Source organism: Sinocyclocheilus grahami, unplaced genomic scaffold (assembly GCF_001515645.1).
Source record: "Sinocyclocheilus grahami isolate Dianchi unplaced genomic scaffold, SAMN03320097.WGS_v1.1 scaffold432.1, whole genome shotgun sequence".
Lineage (NCBI taxonomy): Eukaryota > Metazoa > Chordata > Actinopteri > Cypriniformes > Cyprinidae > Sinocyclocheilus > Sinocyclocheilus grahami.
Window position 1 is genome coordinate 545,884 of NW_015505611.1, and position 18,024 is coordinate 563,907.

General features: G+C 36.5%; 1 protein-coding gene across 3 annotated transcripts; it reads right to left on the minus strand.

Annotated features, from left to right (window-relative positions):
* Window positions 1–706: 706 nt before the first annotated feature.
* On the minus strand, window positions 707–14,981 carry oscp1a (organic solute carrier partner 1a). Of its 3 annotated transcripts, XM_016233495.1 has the most exons (14): window positions 14,742–14,981; window positions 14,030–14,059; window positions 13,449–13,603; window positions 11,965–12,132; window positions 11,633–11,713; window positions 11,336–11,439; window positions 11,023–11,151; window positions 9,964–10,033; window positions 9,625–9,770; window positions 5,589–5,649; window positions 4,969–5,090; window positions 4,445–4,635; window positions 3,880–4,112; window positions 707–1,413 (listed from the first exon to the last, which is right to left on the minus strand). In XM_016233495.1, exons 1-11 carry the CDS (start codon window positions 14,851–14,853, stop codon window positions 4,971–4,973), a joined length of 1,176 nt encoding a protein of 391 aa, XP_016088981.1. In that variant the 5' UTR covers window positions 14,854–14,981; the 3' UTR covers window positions 707–1,413; window positions 3,880–4,112; window positions 4,445–4,635; window positions 4,969–4,970. The 3 variants fall into 3 exon arrangements, with proteins under 3 accessions (XP_016088981.1, XP_016088982.1, XP_016088983.1); XM_016233496.1 differs by lacking the exons at window positions 3,880–4,112; window positions 4,445–4,635; XM_016233497.1 differs by lacking the exons at window positions 707–1,413; window positions 3,880–4,112 and having other exon boundaries at window positions 4,375–4,646.
* Between the last annotated feature and the right edge of the window lie 3,043 nt (window positions 14,982–18,024).

The window sequence follows — 18,024 nt, forward strand, 5'->3', positions numbered from 1 at the left end:
AACAGTGAAAAAAGTATTCTTATCTCAATCAGGGGAGAAATATGCACAGATCAAGCACCGTTTACAAGCAAAAACAGTTAAAAACTGTTCTAAACAAATATGTTGGTGGATTTTGATGTGAGAGGACAACAGGGGATGGCCTTAATGATGGATTTGTCTCTTACAGACATGCAGATTTTTGTTTTACAAGACATTAATTGATGGACTGGAGTGATATGGATTATTGTGATGTTTTTATCAGCTGTTTGGACTCTCATTCTGACGGCACCCATTCACTGCAGAGGATCTATTGGTGAGCAAGTGATGTGATGCTATATTTCTACAATTCTATTATGATATAGAGACAAACTCATCTACATCTTGGATGGTCTGAGTAAATTTTCAGCACATTTTCATTTTTTGGTGAACTACTACAAAATAGTACTAATTTGATAGTTCATTATACTGTACTATACATACAGTTCAAGTTACTATGTAATTGTATATCTTTATCTCCAACAGCTTGCCATGTTAGAAGATTACTGTGCAATCCAATCCAGGACTATTCTCTTTATTATTTATATGATCGTCTGAAATTATCACCAATCCTGATCTTACGAAACTTCAGCAATAAAAAAACATTAACAGTCATTAAACTGAAAACAATGTTTTTGCACAAATAAAGGCTGCAAAGTACCAATATTTGCATATAAACATAATTACTGTGGTTGAGAGATATTGACATTGCAATTAAGAGACAGAACAAATATTAAAAAGTAAAAAGATGTGTTGTTTAAACAAACACAATGTCAAATTAAGGAACTCATCGATCAGTGGTTATTTCACCGTTTACTGCTTTTTCAAACCACTAGAGTAAACAGAAATAACTTTTCCCACACTTTTCCTAGAGATGATATTCAGAGCTCTTTCAGTCACCAACTAGCAACATTTTCAAAGTAAACTATGCATTACATTTTGCTCCATGACTGCATTACTTAATGAAAATTAACAGTATATTATAGTAAACCATATATTTGCAAGACAAACGTGAGTTTCTCATAAAAACTATTTTTTCTTAGAGTATTCTTTGCATCCACCGCTTGCTCCAAAGTTTCGCACGTGGTGTATTTTGGCAAGCTGGGTCTCTATTGTCTCTATAATGTTCATGTGGTCTGGGATGTGGACATAACGCACGTTTCAGCCCGTGATGAACAAGTCGTCCATACTGGACACACGTCCACGTCTGTCCCTGTACAGAACCTTCTCCAGCCGGATGTTCATGAAAGCGTCTACGTTAATAACGCGTCCCCTCGCCGTGCTCTCGTCTCGCAGGTCAATGGTGGTCACCTGGCCATGCAGACCCTGAAGAAGAATCACCAGACTGTTCTCGGCGATGGTGCGTTCACGAATGGAATGGCTCACGTCCATGTTCACCTGTGCACAGAGAAGTCATTAACATGTGGACAATGTCATCTGTCTTACAGTGGGAGTAATTTAACAACCAACCACTTTCTTTTTTTGTTTCTTTTTATGACACCAAAGAAGATGAAAAGCAAACTTGTTATTCTCTGCTAATTAATTATAAAAAAGTAGCCACAAATAAATGTATGATTTGTATTACACCATTAGCTACCTGCTCAACGTTTCTATTTAAATGTTTTTGAGCACGTGCACTAGGGCTGTCGCGATTCGTCGATTTTATTTGACTATTCGATTTTTTTAAATCCTCGACTTAATTTTGCTCGCGGTTGACTAACCGGCAAAATACCGGAAGTGGCGCATTTCATGGACGAGAATCCATAAAACACATTATTAGACTGTTTGCCAAGGCTGCATAATATATTTAACCCATTTAAAAATCATAATTAAGCATAATTGTGAATTCACAAACGCTACGATTTAATTAATTATATGCAATGCCGTTCTAATACAGTATATGTGCTTTAATTATTTACATGCGTGTAGGTTAAGCACATGTGTCACACAGCGGCTCCGTTCACAGTAGTTCCACAGGAACTGTTATCATTTACATGTGTGTGGATCGTCTCAAACTCCATCTCTGCATGTTGTTGTGAGTTTGGGTTTATTATAACGTTCATCTGGGAACGCAACATGTGCCATTTCATCAGATTTGTAAGGTAAATCATTTATAAATCCATGCAAAATGGCCAAATATTAAAGATTAAGTGGTCATTTGAAAGAAATGGTGCTTGGTAAATATTAAACAAGTATTAGATCGCACAGTAATGTGTAAAAATAATCATCAGGCCGTTGGCTCCCTCTGCAGGCCTTTGTTGTAATGCGTAATGTACATTAGCTCTATTGTTTATAATACATTATGTATTTTAACAGTTTTGTTCAATAAAACCATATGATTTCTTGCTTTTGATACTTTACTTTAACTAATTATTATTGCCTCATTGCTATTATATATGCATTTTAAGTAATTTTAAAGGCTATTGTTCACTTACATCTATTTTTATTACCACAAAAGAATTAATTATAATTACAAATCCATTTTGTTTCCAAATTCAGTTTTGTTGCATTTTCATTTTTCTATACTCCGTTTTAATGGTTAAATTAAATTGCATTAATCAAAAAGTCTGTCTAATTAATTGAGTTTTACAGTTTTATCTTGACCAAATTCTGTTTTCCAGTATTTTCTGGATTCCATTTTAATGGTTCCATTAAATTTTAATAATCAAAAGCATCTCCAATTAATTGATTTTATTTATTAAAAAAAAAAAGTTTTTTATACTGCACATTTACATTTTTCTCCTAAATAAATTCTGGTAAATAACATTTCTGGTAAATACTCCTTTAAAAAGTGTTTTTGATTATAATTGTATTATTAGTAGACTAGAACACGTGGATATGTTGTCATTCTTACACTATAATACTGAACTTTGATTTCAGTGATTTGGATTATGAGATGGACACTTGCTTTTGCTTTAAAAAAGGATTTCATAGAAATTTGGATTTCATTTGGTTTAATAAAATATAGTTTAATAAAATAATTCTAAGTAAAATTGTAAAAATTTTTTGTGGGAAATTAATCGTTTAGCTAAACTGATTAATCAGTCGATAGATTAATCAAAATAAAAATAGTCGTTAGTGGCAGCCCTAATATGCACACTTGCACATAATTAATGATAATTACAGGTTTCTGAGAGGCTCTGCTGACAGACAAATGTAGCGAATCAGCTCATGGGGAAATATGAATAATTAACCATAACTAGTTATAATTAACTATTCATATTTTAGATCCACTGTAGATATTTAGCTGACCACTCAGGGTCAACTGTCTTGTCAATTCTAAGACGTTAATTTCCTGGTTAAGGGAAATAACTTTCTTACCACAACCTTGCATGGGAAATATGCCAAATAGGTTTGTTGTCTAACCAGGTGTGATATAGAATGAAAAGCAATAATGTCAAAGTCAGTAAAAATGAACTTTTATGGATAAATATGGATGTATTTATCTTATATAACAAAATATCAAAGTATTTAAAGCACAAAAACATTCAACAAAAAGTAACACAAACATAAGTTACATTTCATATATATATCAATAATACTTATATGCTATTGATATTGAAATAGTGACTTGTTGCAAAGACTAAATAACTAACTTACCTAGATACATGCAAGAAAAATATTATTTTCGAGCGAAGTACTGTTTAAAGAACAGTCACTAGTGATCACTTAAAACGATACTAGTCACAAATATTAAGCTTTCCTGCAACTTTATCTTTAACGTCCTTATTGAGGCCATAGACTGCAGATTGAGGCACGCGAGATTTGTTTTCATTTAGAGAGGAAATAATTACAAAATAATTACATTTTGAACCCAGAGTCAGTCATAAATTCCACTTGAGGTAAAAGTATTTGTTTTATTACCTTGCTTTGTGTTGTCTAACATGCACAAAACATCATGTTTACATCCTAAATGGTTTCGAGTGCCGCGCTTTGTCGCAGAGGAGAGTGACGAGAGTGATTTTTTATTATTGAAAGTCAGCTATTTCAGCCGTTGATCAAGAAGAAAAAGGTTCACTGCTGTAGCGGGGCACGTTGTCACAATGGGCATCTGCTGTTGATTTGAGAATTGCTTTGTTTGATATATGAAATACTGTCTGGAAAAAGCAACATACCAGTAATGTTATTATGTTATTTAATGGCTAAATCGGAACAGTAAAAATACTAAAGATAACATGCAAAAATGCCAAACTACTCTTGTGATTTAACTGTAGCTAATTATATGTATCAAATGTTTTTTCTTCTCCCACAACCTTATTTTTTATGTGCTTACATTTTAGATTTTTATGTTAAAACATTGTTGTACACAGTACATAGGCTATACATTAAAATGTACTTTGTTAAAAGTTTTGTGCTGACTTGGAAAACATAATATAGAGAATGTCAATTAATAGCCTAAAGAAAGAAATAGATAAAAAATAAATCTAACCCATGTGACATCTTGTCCCAATCTGACATGTATAAATTATCCTGAGAACACAGTTCAACATTTCAGTCTCTTTATATTGAAGGTGATATTGTTGACACTTGTCTGAATGTGTGTTGGTGTGGTTTTCTGTCAGCAGAATGAAACGCCTTCAGTCTGTTCCACTGAACTCAAAATGATTGACTTTCATTTTGCTGCAAAGAAACTAGATAAAGAGATAAATCAGTCATTGTCCGTCAATCAAATAAGACATATTAAACTGACATTATAGACGCAAGTGTTTTATGAAAACGAATTTAGAAGAAACTGTCAACATTTTTAATTTTCAACATTTTTTCAACCAGTTTAAAACATCACATAATTTAGGAAATCATAAACACAACCCATTAGAATGCGATTTTGCTTCCAGCTTGTTCTTAGTCATGTTTTGAACGTATAAATGCCAGGCATTTCCAAACCTACCATATTTTTCTGTAACCTTTCAGAATTACCACATGTATCCTGACACAAAGTCTACAGTCACTGACCTTTAGAGCTCATCCATCATAGCCAGCAAGTCGTCCCCCTTGTTCCCGGATCCCTCTGTCAGGCTTCCCCCTTCATCAAATTCTCCCGCTATGCGTGCCAGCTCAGTACTGGCCAGCTGATCCTGAGAATACCAAGGTAAACATTTTTTAAAAAGTGATTTATATTGAGCCATTTACTGAAACTTAGAGTTTGGTTTTTATTAGTTATTAGTTTACTAAAAAATATTATTAGTAAATTTATGAGAGTGTCACTAATGTAAAACATTTTTTTATGATGTTCTAATGATGTGTTTTGAGATTACCACAAACTCAGTATGTACTTATATGCACTTAACTGTGTCTAGGGCAGGTAATGCTAAAATATTATTCCAAACTCATAAAACATTCCTGAATTACCATTGCTGAATGGTTGCTTCTTTTGGTGTTAACTTTCCAGTAACTTAAATTTGATAGGAGTTAAAATCATATGCCAAAAAGCTCTAAATTAAGCTCGCCCCTGGAGCAATGCTGTGGTTTCTTAGTAAATGATAGTAGATTTTACTAGTAGCATTCCCAGCCCTGGGCAACAAAATAAAGTAAACAAGGACATGAGCAGATTTGTAAAGTGCATGGCACAGCACCTGCGTGGCTTGTATGTTAATGACTCTAGATGACTGATGTGCCGTTTCTTCTGAAATTCCACTGAAAAACATTTGAAGAGATTGGTTATTTAAAATAACAAAAATGTTTACCTGTGATTTTCAATCCGCCCTTTGGGAAAAAAAACAAAACTACATACTACCCAACTTATTTTGTCATTTATTTCTTTATTCTTTGCAAGACATTTGCAATTTTTTCTATATTGGATTGTAGGTAAATATCCAACTCACCCAGCACTCTTTTTTTCTTATAAAATATCTCATTATTATTTCGCTGTGAGAAACCACTCGCTAATGAATCAAACTGAATCACAAACAATTTCTGAACTTTTCGAATCTGGTATCACTAGTTCTTTTTCTAAACAGCTGACAGAAAGAACACATGACTTGATTATTGAAATATATAATACAAAATTATTCTCAGGTCAATTCACATTCACATATACCAATATTGGGGCTTGTACCCAAACATATCTAGCAACACTCCATATTGTGTGTATGTGCATTTTTGTCATTTTGTATTAGTTTTTTTTTTTTGTATGTATGCCTCTAAACTCCGCCATTGCCGGTCCCAAGGCCGGATGTAAAAGGAGGAGAGTTGGGCGAAGGGCTAGCAACCCCTCCCCGTAAAAAAAGATCTTGCCAACAAGGATTTTAACTGACCTATCGGTTCTGGGAGAGGCCCGGTAGTAAAAGCCAGACACTGGAAGCTACCAGGCCGAAGACCATCATTTCTACCAGGACCACCACCATCATCAGAACATGAAATGTGCGCACCATGTTCGAATCTGGAAAGACAGCGCAGGTGGCAGCGGAAATGAGGAATTATAACATCTGCATCCTCGGCATCCGCAAGACTAGATGGATAGACTCCGTCCAGAAAAGGCTCGCTACAGGAGAATTACTGCTGTTCTCAGAACATGAGGAAGAAAATGCGTCACACACCTAGGGAGTGGCCTTCATGCTTTCCAAGGCTGCACAGAGAGCACTCATTGGATGGGAGGCACATGGACCAAGACTCATCACTGCTTCGTTTAGAACTAAGAAGAGAAGACTAAACATGAATATTATCCAGTGTTATGCCCCAACAAATGACAGCGAGGAAGATAAGGAATACTTTTACAACAGATTGCAGACCATCATTGACAGTCACTCAGGAAGAGACATCACCATGGTAATGGGAGACTTTAATGCAAAGATCGGGCGAGACAACTTGGGATATGAGGTGGTCATGGGACGAGAGGGCTTGAGGGAGATGAATGAAAATGGAGAGAGGTTTGCTGACATTTGCACTGTAAAAAACTAGTCATAGGAGGAAGCGTCTTCCCTCACAGACAAATACACAAGGCTACCTGGATATCACTGGACCTCTCCACCAAGAATCAGATTGACCATGTATGAATTACCAAGAAATTTAGGAGGTCCCTCCAAGTGCATGTCAGACGAGGCGCTGACGTTGCTTCGGACCACCAACTCCTTGTTGCCCGTGTAAAGCTGAAACTTAGGGGAAATTGGACAAGGGAGTCAAATCGGAGATATAGATTCAACACAACACTTCTGAGCGATTCAACCAAACTGGAGGGATTTAAAATTACACTTGCAAACACATTTCAAGTCCTGCAAGAACAAATGGAAGAAGATGATGAAGAGGAAACGGTAGACAAGAAATGGAAGACGGTAAATGAGGCGATGAAGAAAACCTGCCAAGAAGTCTTGGGCCCACTAAAATACAATCACAAGGAGTGGATCTAGGAAGACCCTTTGAAGAAAATAGAACATAGAAAAGAGAAGAAAGAAGAAATAAACAACAGCCGCACACGTGCAGAGAAAGCCAAGGCACAGGAACAATATACACAAGCAAACAAGAGTGTCAAGAAAAGTATAAAGGTATATAAAAAGAAATATGTAGAGACCCTAGTAGCAGGAGCAGAAAAAGCCGACAGAAATAGAAACATTAAAGACTTGTTTGCCACCACCAAAAAGTTAGCTGGAAAGTTTAGTAAACCAGAAAGACCAGTAAAAGACAAGGATGGAAAACAGATAAATGACGATGAAGGACAGAAGAGAAGATGGGCTGAACACTTTGAGGAGCTGTTTAACAGGCCAGCCCCACCAGATATCCAACCAGCAGTTAGAGATTTGCCAGTAGACGGTAGTGCACCAACAAAAGAAGGAATCTGTAAAGCCATTATGAAATTGAAAAGCGGTAAGGCAGTAGGACCCGACAGTATTCCAGCAGAGGCATTAAAGGCTGACACAGAGACTACAGTAGAGATGCTCCATCCCCTTTTTAAGAAGATCTGGGTAGAAGAACAAGTACCCACAGAATGGAAAGAGGGTTATCTCATTAAGATATCAAAGAACGACAACTTGAGCTCCTGTTCTAACTATAGAGGGATTATACTACTATCCATCCCAGGGAAAGTTTTTAATAGGATTCTACTGGAAAGAATGAAAGACGTTGTCGACCCCCAGCTACGAGACCAACAGGCTGGCTTTCGCAAAGATAGATCATGCACAGACCAGATCGCAACTCTGTGCATCATCCTGGAACAGTCTCTCGAGTGGAACTCATCCCTGTACATAAATTTTATTGACTTCGAGAAGGCGTTCGATAGCATGGACAGGGCATCACTTTGGAGGCTGCTTAAACATTACGGGGTGCTGGAGAAAATCACTAACATCATCAGGAACTCTTACGAGGGACTGACTTGTAGAGTGGTTCACAGCGGTCTTGTAGAGTGGTTCACAGACGCCTTCCTGGTACAAACAGGAGTGTTGCAAGGTTGTTTGTTGTCGCCGTTTTTGTTCCTGCTGGCCATTGATTGGGTCATGAAAACATCCACAGCGGAAAAGCGAAACGGCATCCAGGGGACTCTATTGAACCAACTGGACGACCTTGACTTTGCGGACGACTTGGCCCTTTTTTCCCACACCCAGCAGCAGATGCAGGAAAAGACCAGCATTGTGGCAGAAAACTCCACTCACCTTAGCCTCAACATCCACAAAGGGAAGAGCAAGGTCCTGAAGGTCAACACTACCAACACATCACCCATAGTGCTGGAAGGAGAACCGCTAGAGGAGGTAGACGACTTCACATACCTTGGCAGCATCGTAAATAAACAGGGTGGAACTGACCGATGTGAAAGCAAGGATTGGCAAGGACAGGATAGCTTTTCTCCAACTAAAGAATATCTGGAGTTCAAGAGACTTGTCCATCAAAACAAAGATCAGGGTGTTTAACACAAAAGTGAAGTCAGTGCTGCTCTATGGCTCTGAAACATGGAGGACCACTGTAACCACCACCAAAAAGATACAGACATTTATCAACATATGTCTGCGGCACATTCTCCAGATCAGATGGCCCGATACCATCAGCAACCAGGAACTCTGGCAGCGCACAAGCCAAAAACCAGCAGACGAAGAGATCATTCAATGTCGCTGGAGATGGTTAGGACACACTCTCCGTAAACCAGCTTCCAACATCACTAGGCAAGCCTTGACATGGAACCCCCAAGGGAAAAGAAAGAGGCCGACCTCGAAAGAGAGAGAGGCCGAGGAAGTCGATGTCAAGAATACAGGCTGCACTTGGGGACAGCTGGAGAGACTGGCCCAGGACCGGGATGCCTGGAGAACCCTTGTCGGTGGCCTATGCCCCAGTAGGGGTAATAGGCATAAGTAAGTATGCCTCTATAGTTTTTATAAATTTTTATTTTAGTTTGAGTTATTTTAGTACATTGTTAAACTAAATAAGAACCATTGCCTTGGCAACTAGCTAAAGCAAAAATAAGTTTAAGTTTTTTTTTATTATTATTATTATTGTACTCAAAGTTCTGAATAAACTTAAAATTGAATAATGTAAACTTATTTTATTTCATATATTATTTTATATTTTACATTTATATATAAGATCCAAAAAGTATAAAGCAGCAACATAAAAGTACAATAGAAAATCAAGCATGCCTTCGAGGTTGTGTGTGGCTTGTTGCAGGATTATGTCTGGATTAGTAATGCTTACATGCCCTCCTCCTCCTGGTCTGAGGCTAACAGGTTCACTTTGAAACCAGCGTCCACATTCAAGATTTTCTCCATCTCCATTCCACCCATTAGTTTAGCGAGCAGGTTGAGTTCCTCTGTGGCCAGAGGATTGGGCGTTGTGTCTGCCTGTCCACAACATGTTCAGATATTCATACAAAAACACAGTAAAATCCAGAGAACATTGAGTTGCAAAGATAAAATTTCAATAAATCTACATGTTATTAATGTTATATTATATTACATTAGTAGTAGTCTTTTGTTTTCCTTCACATGAGCTGTACTATTGGAATCTTGCATGATGCCTGCAGTCAGGGTGTACCTGCTTTGGTTTCCTTGTGCTGTTAGAGGTAGTTGATGGATCCATTTCTTCAGGTGAGGGTGTGTTGTACCTGTACAGAGGTCAACAGAGATTCACATACAAACAAGATTTAAAAAAACTTTTTTTTTTTTATACTTTTTTCCCCCACTGTATTTCATTGGAAAAATAAAGTAAAACTGTAATAACAGTAAAATATATTATTACAATTTAAAATAGCTTACTGTCCTCCATTTGAATGTATTTTAGAATGTAATTAATTTATGCTGCTTACTATTTTTGTGGAAACTGTGATATATATATATATACACACACACACACACTAGGGCTGTGTTCCAGTCCGTTTTTTATGCCCTTCACTCGGCACCACAAACTTCCCTCCGTCTCGTTCACTCGGATGTATGTCATTGATTACGTTGCATGAGTGTCCACTTCTGGTGGAACCCTTGGAATGGGCTGAACTGGAACGTCCTAAGCCCTTGACCACTTAGAATCCGCTATGGAGTTGGTTTATTGTTTACATTTTTCCCCTTACGAATTTGTTTGGTGCAGCATTCTATAGGTATGTTTGGGCTATTATAAATGTTAAAGAAAATCATTTATATATTATAGAGTTGTTTGGGGTGGGGATAAATTAAACGCGATCTGCAATGACATCATAATCGTGTTGCATTGTGGTCTACAGAGCGGCCTGAAGTGTGCATATGAAGTAGAATCGCTCCCTCTGTCAAAATCGAGAGGTCGAGGGTATGTCCATGTAAACTTCCCTCGTCCACTTGACGAAGTGGAACGCACTTCAAAAAAAATGTTTTGTAACAAGGTAAAACTCTTTGGGGTCACCTGATTAATTTAATGCATCCTTGCTGATTTTTTAAAATATGTATTTATATTAAATAATTATCTCTATTAGATAACATGGTTAATTTTATTTTATATTGCATTTTAAATATACTTAAATGTGTAATACATAAAAAAATATATGTACTTTATTTTGTTTACATGTTAACAATATTGGAATTTTAAAACCATTTATAATTCTTAACTACTAGTTTTGATATTTACATGTTGGTGCCCAAAAATGTGACCCTGTCTCCAGAGAGGTCAAATGAGCCCTGGCGTACAGCACTTGTGTAGCTTCCTCCACTGGGAAACCTGGTCCTCCTCACCTCTCGGCCTTTAGCATTAAAATACCTGTGAGACAAGAATGTTCAAAGGAATTCTGAAGGAACAAAGTGACTGTTTGCGTATGGGTGTGTATGACTGTAATAATGTGATCTTATTTCCATGAAGCCTGTGTGGTTTTCACTGAAAATCTACTGATGAAGAACTCACTATAAGAATCCTGCTTGTGACCTCTGACCTTCATCTGCGTTACCTGATTAAACCAGGAACCTCAAATCCGTAAGGCACCGGCCCTGAGGTCTGCAGCACAAAATGGCCATTTGGGTTCTGGATTTTTTCTTTCAAGAAAATTGAGACCTGATGAAAGAACATATTACAAAATCTCACGCAATCAGTAAGTGTCACTACAAGCGCATGACGGAATGACTGCGCTTGGATGTTCTTATAAAAAACGTCATGACTCAGTAATGATTTGCATACAACCATATGATCTGGCAGCGATCCATTTCAAACACTAATGACAATATGCTTTCATAAACAAACAACTTACCCTGATTTGCATATCTTGAAAGAGAACCAGCAGTGTATGTCGGATGAGTTGAAACTCACCATCAGATAAGGGTGTGTATACCTTAGAAAAATTTGCTTTTTAAATTTGGCAAGTGTGCACTAGAAATAGCAATAACATTGGCACAGAAAAGCAACTGGATGTGTGATAGATTTGATATAGAATTACTTTACAACAACAACAAAATTCATCTTTACAACAGTTCTTAAGTAGATATATTTATATATATTTTACTCATAATGAAACAAGATGTTTACACCGCATTTAATATCTAAGTGCAAGCTAGTTCTTGGTGGACAACAGTGGACTTTTACCTCAATAAGCTGCCTCTGGGCTTCGTTGATCTGGTTAACGAGGCTGGGATTATCCTTCACCAGTTCCTTGATGGTGTCCGTGTGGTTGAAAGTGATAAGCAGTAAATCTTGTGGACGTGGACACAGAACGATCTGATACTTAAAGGCCATAGTCATCAAATCGTAAAGCTACAATAAAGACAACAACACAAACTTACACAGGAAATTGGTAATAAATATAGACTGTAAACATTTTTGTGCCACATAAACTGAAAAATGTGCTATATGTGGTCTAAATTAACTGGTTTTATTCAAGTCAGAAATATTATTTAATATGACTGAATGTAACTGACTACATTTAAGTCTATTTATCTGGGTTGGAACAAGTAGAAATAGCACTGTTTTATAGTTGCATTACACGTTGTAAAATGCTACTGGTTCATAGATAAATGTAATTTATTTTAGATTTATTTAGTATAAAGATTTTTTGTTTCCTTAATGTTCAGAAGTACAATGTTCCGAAACACAAGTAATGCATTTTGTTGTGTTTAATGCGCTTTCTCTGATTTGTTTTAATTTAAGTCACCATGCTGCATGTTTTGTTTTTTTTGTTTCTTTAAATAGATCTAGACTGAAAAAACATTTATGCAATATCTTCCCAGCATGCACTGGGGCATGAAACTTGATATAGTTACATTATTTGCTTGCTTTGTTTACATTGCCTTTTTTTGTCATATTTAATAGCCTGTTGATCATGGCAGATTTTGATAGTTGACCCAAAAATTTGCTGAAGCTTTACTCACCCACAGACCATCCAAGATGTAGATGAGTTCATTTGTTTATTGGATTATATTACAGTTACAGTGACCGTTTAAAGTTAAAACAACTTACTGATGGATTTGTTTCTTACAAACACACAACTTTTCACTTAAGACATTCATTGATGGTCTGGAGTCGTGTGGATTACTTGTTTTACATACTTTTTACATATTTTATCAGTGATTTGGACTCTGATGGCAACCATTCACTGCCAAAGATCCATTGATGAGCAAGTGATATAAGGTTAAATGTCTGTTCCAGTGAACAAACCGGATGGCCTGAGTGTGAACACATTTTCAGAAAAAGTCAATTTTTTGATGAACGATTCCTTTAAGCCATGGCAAACTGACATTTTAAGTTCAGTCAAGACTTAAATGTAAGAAGTAAACTGCAAAATGTTGCCTAAAAGTATTGGTGTTTTTCAAGTTAAAAAAACACACACATTTTCTTTTTAAATAGCTGGACAACCAGTCCTACTTTTGGCCTGGTGCATACTGTACATGTACAATCAAGACCATTCATTATTACTATTTCTTAAAGTACTTTAAGGAATTACGTTTAATCTGAGTAAATCTTTCTCTAATAGTGTATTTAATTACTGACACTCTAAGAAAACTCAATGCAAAAAAAAAAAAAAGGAGTGTGATTCACAATTGTTTTTGCCTGGGGAGAGGGTGAGTTCATACCTTATCCATGCTGAGCGGGTTTAGACGCATAATAGAGGCGTGTGCTAGCCGTGTCAAAACTGTCCGCAGGGCTCGGTGGGAGTACAGATCCTGCGGCCGCAAGAGCTCCTCTAGAAAAGCCTTATTGAACATAGTGGCCACTATATCATTCATAACTAGAAAGAGCATGAGAAAGATGAGTAAGAAAAAGAGAAACATTGAGGCAGGAGTCAAATCCTAAATATCCCACAGAAAGAAATGGAAAGAATCTGCTAAAGTTTGCATTATAAAAATGATTTTTGTACATTAGTTAATTATGGGTTTGGTTATGAAATACAGACATAATATTAACCTTAATTTTGGATAATAAAATGTAGTATGATATGACTTTCTCCGATTATTGATTGCTTTTGGTACATGTGGCACTGTGTGGATGACATATATTTATTTATTTCTTAACGAAACCCCTTAGAATTTCACAACAGTTAATGATTCTTCCACACATGCTTTTTCTGTTACAAAATAAGCTGCATGTAACATATATATCAAATATTTGGAACAAACTAAATAGGAAGAAAGGTCATGAAAAAATAATAATGTACCTCTTTTCCTGTCATCATCTGTCCAACGACCTGCAACAGAGCATTTAACCTGTGTTAAGGCCAATTTTCTGTTACATCTGAGCAAGCACTTCTCCTTCACTCAGTCTTACGACAGGGCATAGTTTAGTGCAATTGAAAATTATGCATGGTACTGTACATGAATCTGTCAGTTAAGCAAGCTACCTTCTGACAGCAGCTGAGATAACATCAAATCATGCATGTGAATAGATATATTTCTAAAACTGTCATTATATTTGCATTATAAATCCATTTCAATTATATATTTAGAGACAGACAGATAGTTAGATTAGGCTACCTTTTTAAAGTAACTTACTAAATATTACAAAGATTTGCATAAGGCAAATATGCACGATGATTGACATGACATAATGGGAATAAGATGGCTGACAATCAATGGCACACCAAATGTGGATGTTTATGGTTTGTGGATTATGGCAACGTTTCATTATTTGCTTTTATTTTATTGTTTGCATTTAACGAGTAGTCTGGTTTTCCCCTTTTTGCAGCATTTGAAAATCAAATTAATTCATATAACAACTCTTTTTTTTTTTTGTCCGTAGCCTACTTTTGTTTTTATTGTCATAATACATTCATAAAACAGACAACAACGCGCGAAGGTTGGACTAGTTATGGTCAGCTTGCTAAAGCAGGATGAAGGTAGATATGCAGCTATTGTATCTATTATCGTTACCTCTCTGAGTTTTATCATCGTTGTCGTCCTGCGCTCGGAGGCGCTGATCCAGAATGTAGATCATTTCTCCGCCGAGGTTTATGATGAGCAAAGGAAGAGTTCTTTGAGACATGATGAAAATAGTTATTGTAGGGTTTTATTAGCGGCTCACTTATTTAATAAACCACAGGGACAAGTTACTGCAGTTGGCGCGGCGCGTGTTCTTTGATCAAGTTCATTTTCTTCTAGCGGGGCATTATGACGTCACGTAATGCCACGCTGACCCGCTGCTCCTGCGCGCTCGCGCTCGCGCTCGCGCTCACACACCTGTCATTACAGGCGCGCGCGGTGGATGAATTCTGGCAAGTTGAGCCAGCCACCTCTTGTTTCTAGGCAACCTTATACAACATTTTTGATATGCCCACAATTAGATCAAGTGATGTCCGTTTACTCTCACCCTGTGATGGAGAGAGGCCCATGAAATAATTGGTAACTACGTTTAGGTTCCAAAAACATTATTTTTTTTTTGCTGTTCAAAGTTATTTTTAATGTTCAAGGACGCATGCTTCTTGTGTCTGAACAATAACAGACAAATCTGGGGGAAAAAAATGCTTTAGGAAGTTATAATATGAGGCTATACTGTTCTAAACTATTGGATGATACAAGTTTGTTAAAATGGTAAGAGTGGGCCAGTGTTGAGCCAGTGGATCATCCCTTATAAAGGATTATCTTACTGTATTTCTATGTTATATTTCATTTGTTTTAGACCAAATATTTGTGATTTTGTTTTTTGTTTTGAATTAGATTTTTTCAGAAAATTTTAAATAGACTTTGTTTTTGAAAATTGGCCATTGAAGTTTTTATGAAATTGTATTTCCCTGCACAAGGCTCCAGTCCATGGGTGCCCAAACTCGGTGCTGGAGGGCCGGTGTCCTGCGGAGTTTAGCTCCAATTTGCCTTAACACACCTGCTGGGAAGTTTCTAACATATCTATACTAAGAGCTTGTTTAGCTGGTTCAGGTGGGTTTAATTAGGGTTGGAGCTAAACTCTGCAGGACACCGGTCCTCCAGCACCGAGTTTGGGCACCCCTGATCCAGTCCATCATAAGGCTCACAAATTGATTTTTTAAGAAGCCATATTTATTGAATTTCTCTTCTTTTGATATAGCATGAGCTGAAAGTGTTCAGTTTTACTTCAGCATAATCAGCGGCACAGTTTAACTCAGTGTGGCTCAACTTACCCTCTCCCTAGACTCAGTTTACCCCTCAAGGGGCAAGTTGAGCCAAGAGACCACTTTAAAAAAAAAACATTTTTATGGAAAGCCATAATTTGAAAGCTGTTTATTTTAGATATGAAGGGATTATTCCCAAAGATGCACCACATCCTGAAATGTATGTACATATTTAAATTGGACCCATTACGGTCATGTGCTCACTTTAAACACACCGTAAAAACTGGTTCAACTCCCCCTGCTCTCCCCTATATTCTGTTGTATTATTCATTCATTCATTCAATATATTGTTCTTTCATTCAGTTAATAATCTATTAATTAATTTTGGAGACAGCAGGTGTAATTTTCATACTTTTTACTAGTAAAAAAACCCATTTCTTGATATTTTGATGTATTTATTTCCATTTTTCCAAGTTATGAAACAACATAGGCCTAACTGTAAAAGACTTAACATTCAAACATTTCAAATCAATTTTTTTTAAATAAATGTATAACATTTCAAATGTGTGACAACTTGCCCCAAGCTGACATTTAAAAATATCCTGTTGATGAAAACAATGTACCCATTTAGTTAATATCTACCTTCCTCACATAGTAGCCTATACAATGCCTTGCCATTATTTTAAAGGTACCAAAATGCTATTTGTGTAAGACATTCATTCATAATTGCTCTTAAAAACTTTATACACTCTTTAAAAATAAAGGTGCTTCACGATGCCATAGAAGAACCTTTTTGTCTAAATGGTTCCATAAAGAAACTTTAACATCTGAAGAACCTTTCTGTTTCACAAAAGGTTCTTTGTGGCGAAAGAAGGTTCTTCAGATGATAAAAAGGTAAGAAAGAGATGGTTCTTTAAAGAACCTTTGACTGAATGGTTCTTTGTGGAACCAAAAATGGTTCTTCTATGGCATCACTTGAAGAACCTTTTGAAGCACCTTTATTTTTAAGAGTGTAACTGACAGATGAGTTTGAGGATTTTCATATGCCGTCTGTACACAGTGAATGAATGCAAACTATTTCAGGGCTCATTTTACATTGACTGTTTAGGCAAATGTAGTCAAATGCTGTATAACTGCCTCAGTTAAAGATGTAAAGTATATGACAAAAGGAAAGACTGCAAACATCATCATTTTCTTTGACTTCTTGAACTGTCTGATGCCAAGGTCAGAAAAATTCAGTGGATGCTAATTCTTCTAATCTTCTACAAATTATATTGCGCTAGTAAGTAATAATTTTTGGTTGTTGTTTAAAAATCATGATCGAACACATTTCTAAATATGAAATACATGTTTAGTGTGTTTAGTTTGGCATGGTGTCTAAATTCAAATTACTTTTACAGGGAACTCTTGTACTGTAAACACGAGGAACTGTTGAAGTTTGGATTTCTCAAGGTATTACAGGTGATATTTGCTGTCAAGAGCATGAAACTAGCTTTTAATGATCGCACTGCTAAAAATGTTTTAGAATAGCAATGTTCAATAAAGTTACCAGTGATTTGAGCTCTTTTGAAATATTCAGAGACTCAATATCAAATTACAGCCTAGATGATTATAAGCTTTTCATCTATATCAACTAACAATTTTTCAGAAGTACTGTTGCAGAAGGAAACTAAAAATAATGGGAAAACTTCAGTACGTTTCTGTGTTTATAGTGTAAGTAGCGTTGTGATAAGTAGAATATGATTCTTCTGATTCTGGCATTTTTTTAAATTTTGAGGAAGTAGAATCTCAGTCCACAGAAAGTGGAGAAACTTCATCACAACAAGAATCTCAGTCTGCAGACGAGGAACATCATGCAGAAGGTGAAGAAACTTCATCACAAGAAGAATCTCAATCCACAGGAGAGGAAAATCATGCAGAAGGTGGAGAAACTTCAGCACAACAAGAATCTCAGTCTGCAGACGAGGAACATCGTGCAGAAGGTGGAGAAACTTAATCACAAGAAGAATTTCAATCCACAGGAGAGGAAAATCATGCAGAAGGTGGAGAAACTTCAGCACAACAAGAATCTCAGTCTGCAGACGAGGAACATCATGCAGAAGGTGGAGAAACTTCACCACAAGAAGAATCTC

Excerpts from the sequence above, each read along its gene's own strand:
- oscp1a (XM_016233496.1), bottom strand. The coding sequence starts at position 14,853 with ATGTCTCAAAGAACTCTTCCTTTGCTCATCATAAACCTCGGCGGAGAA. Across the intron at positions 11,440-11,632 it reads TTCAAGATATGCAAATCAGG|GTCTCAATTTTCTTGAAAGA; the intron begins GTAAGTTGTTTG and ends TTCTTTCATCAG. Across the intron at positions 9,771-9,963 it reads GCACAAGGAAACCAAAGCAG|GCAGACACAACGCCCAATCC; the intron begins GTACACCCTGAC and ends TGTTGTGGACAG.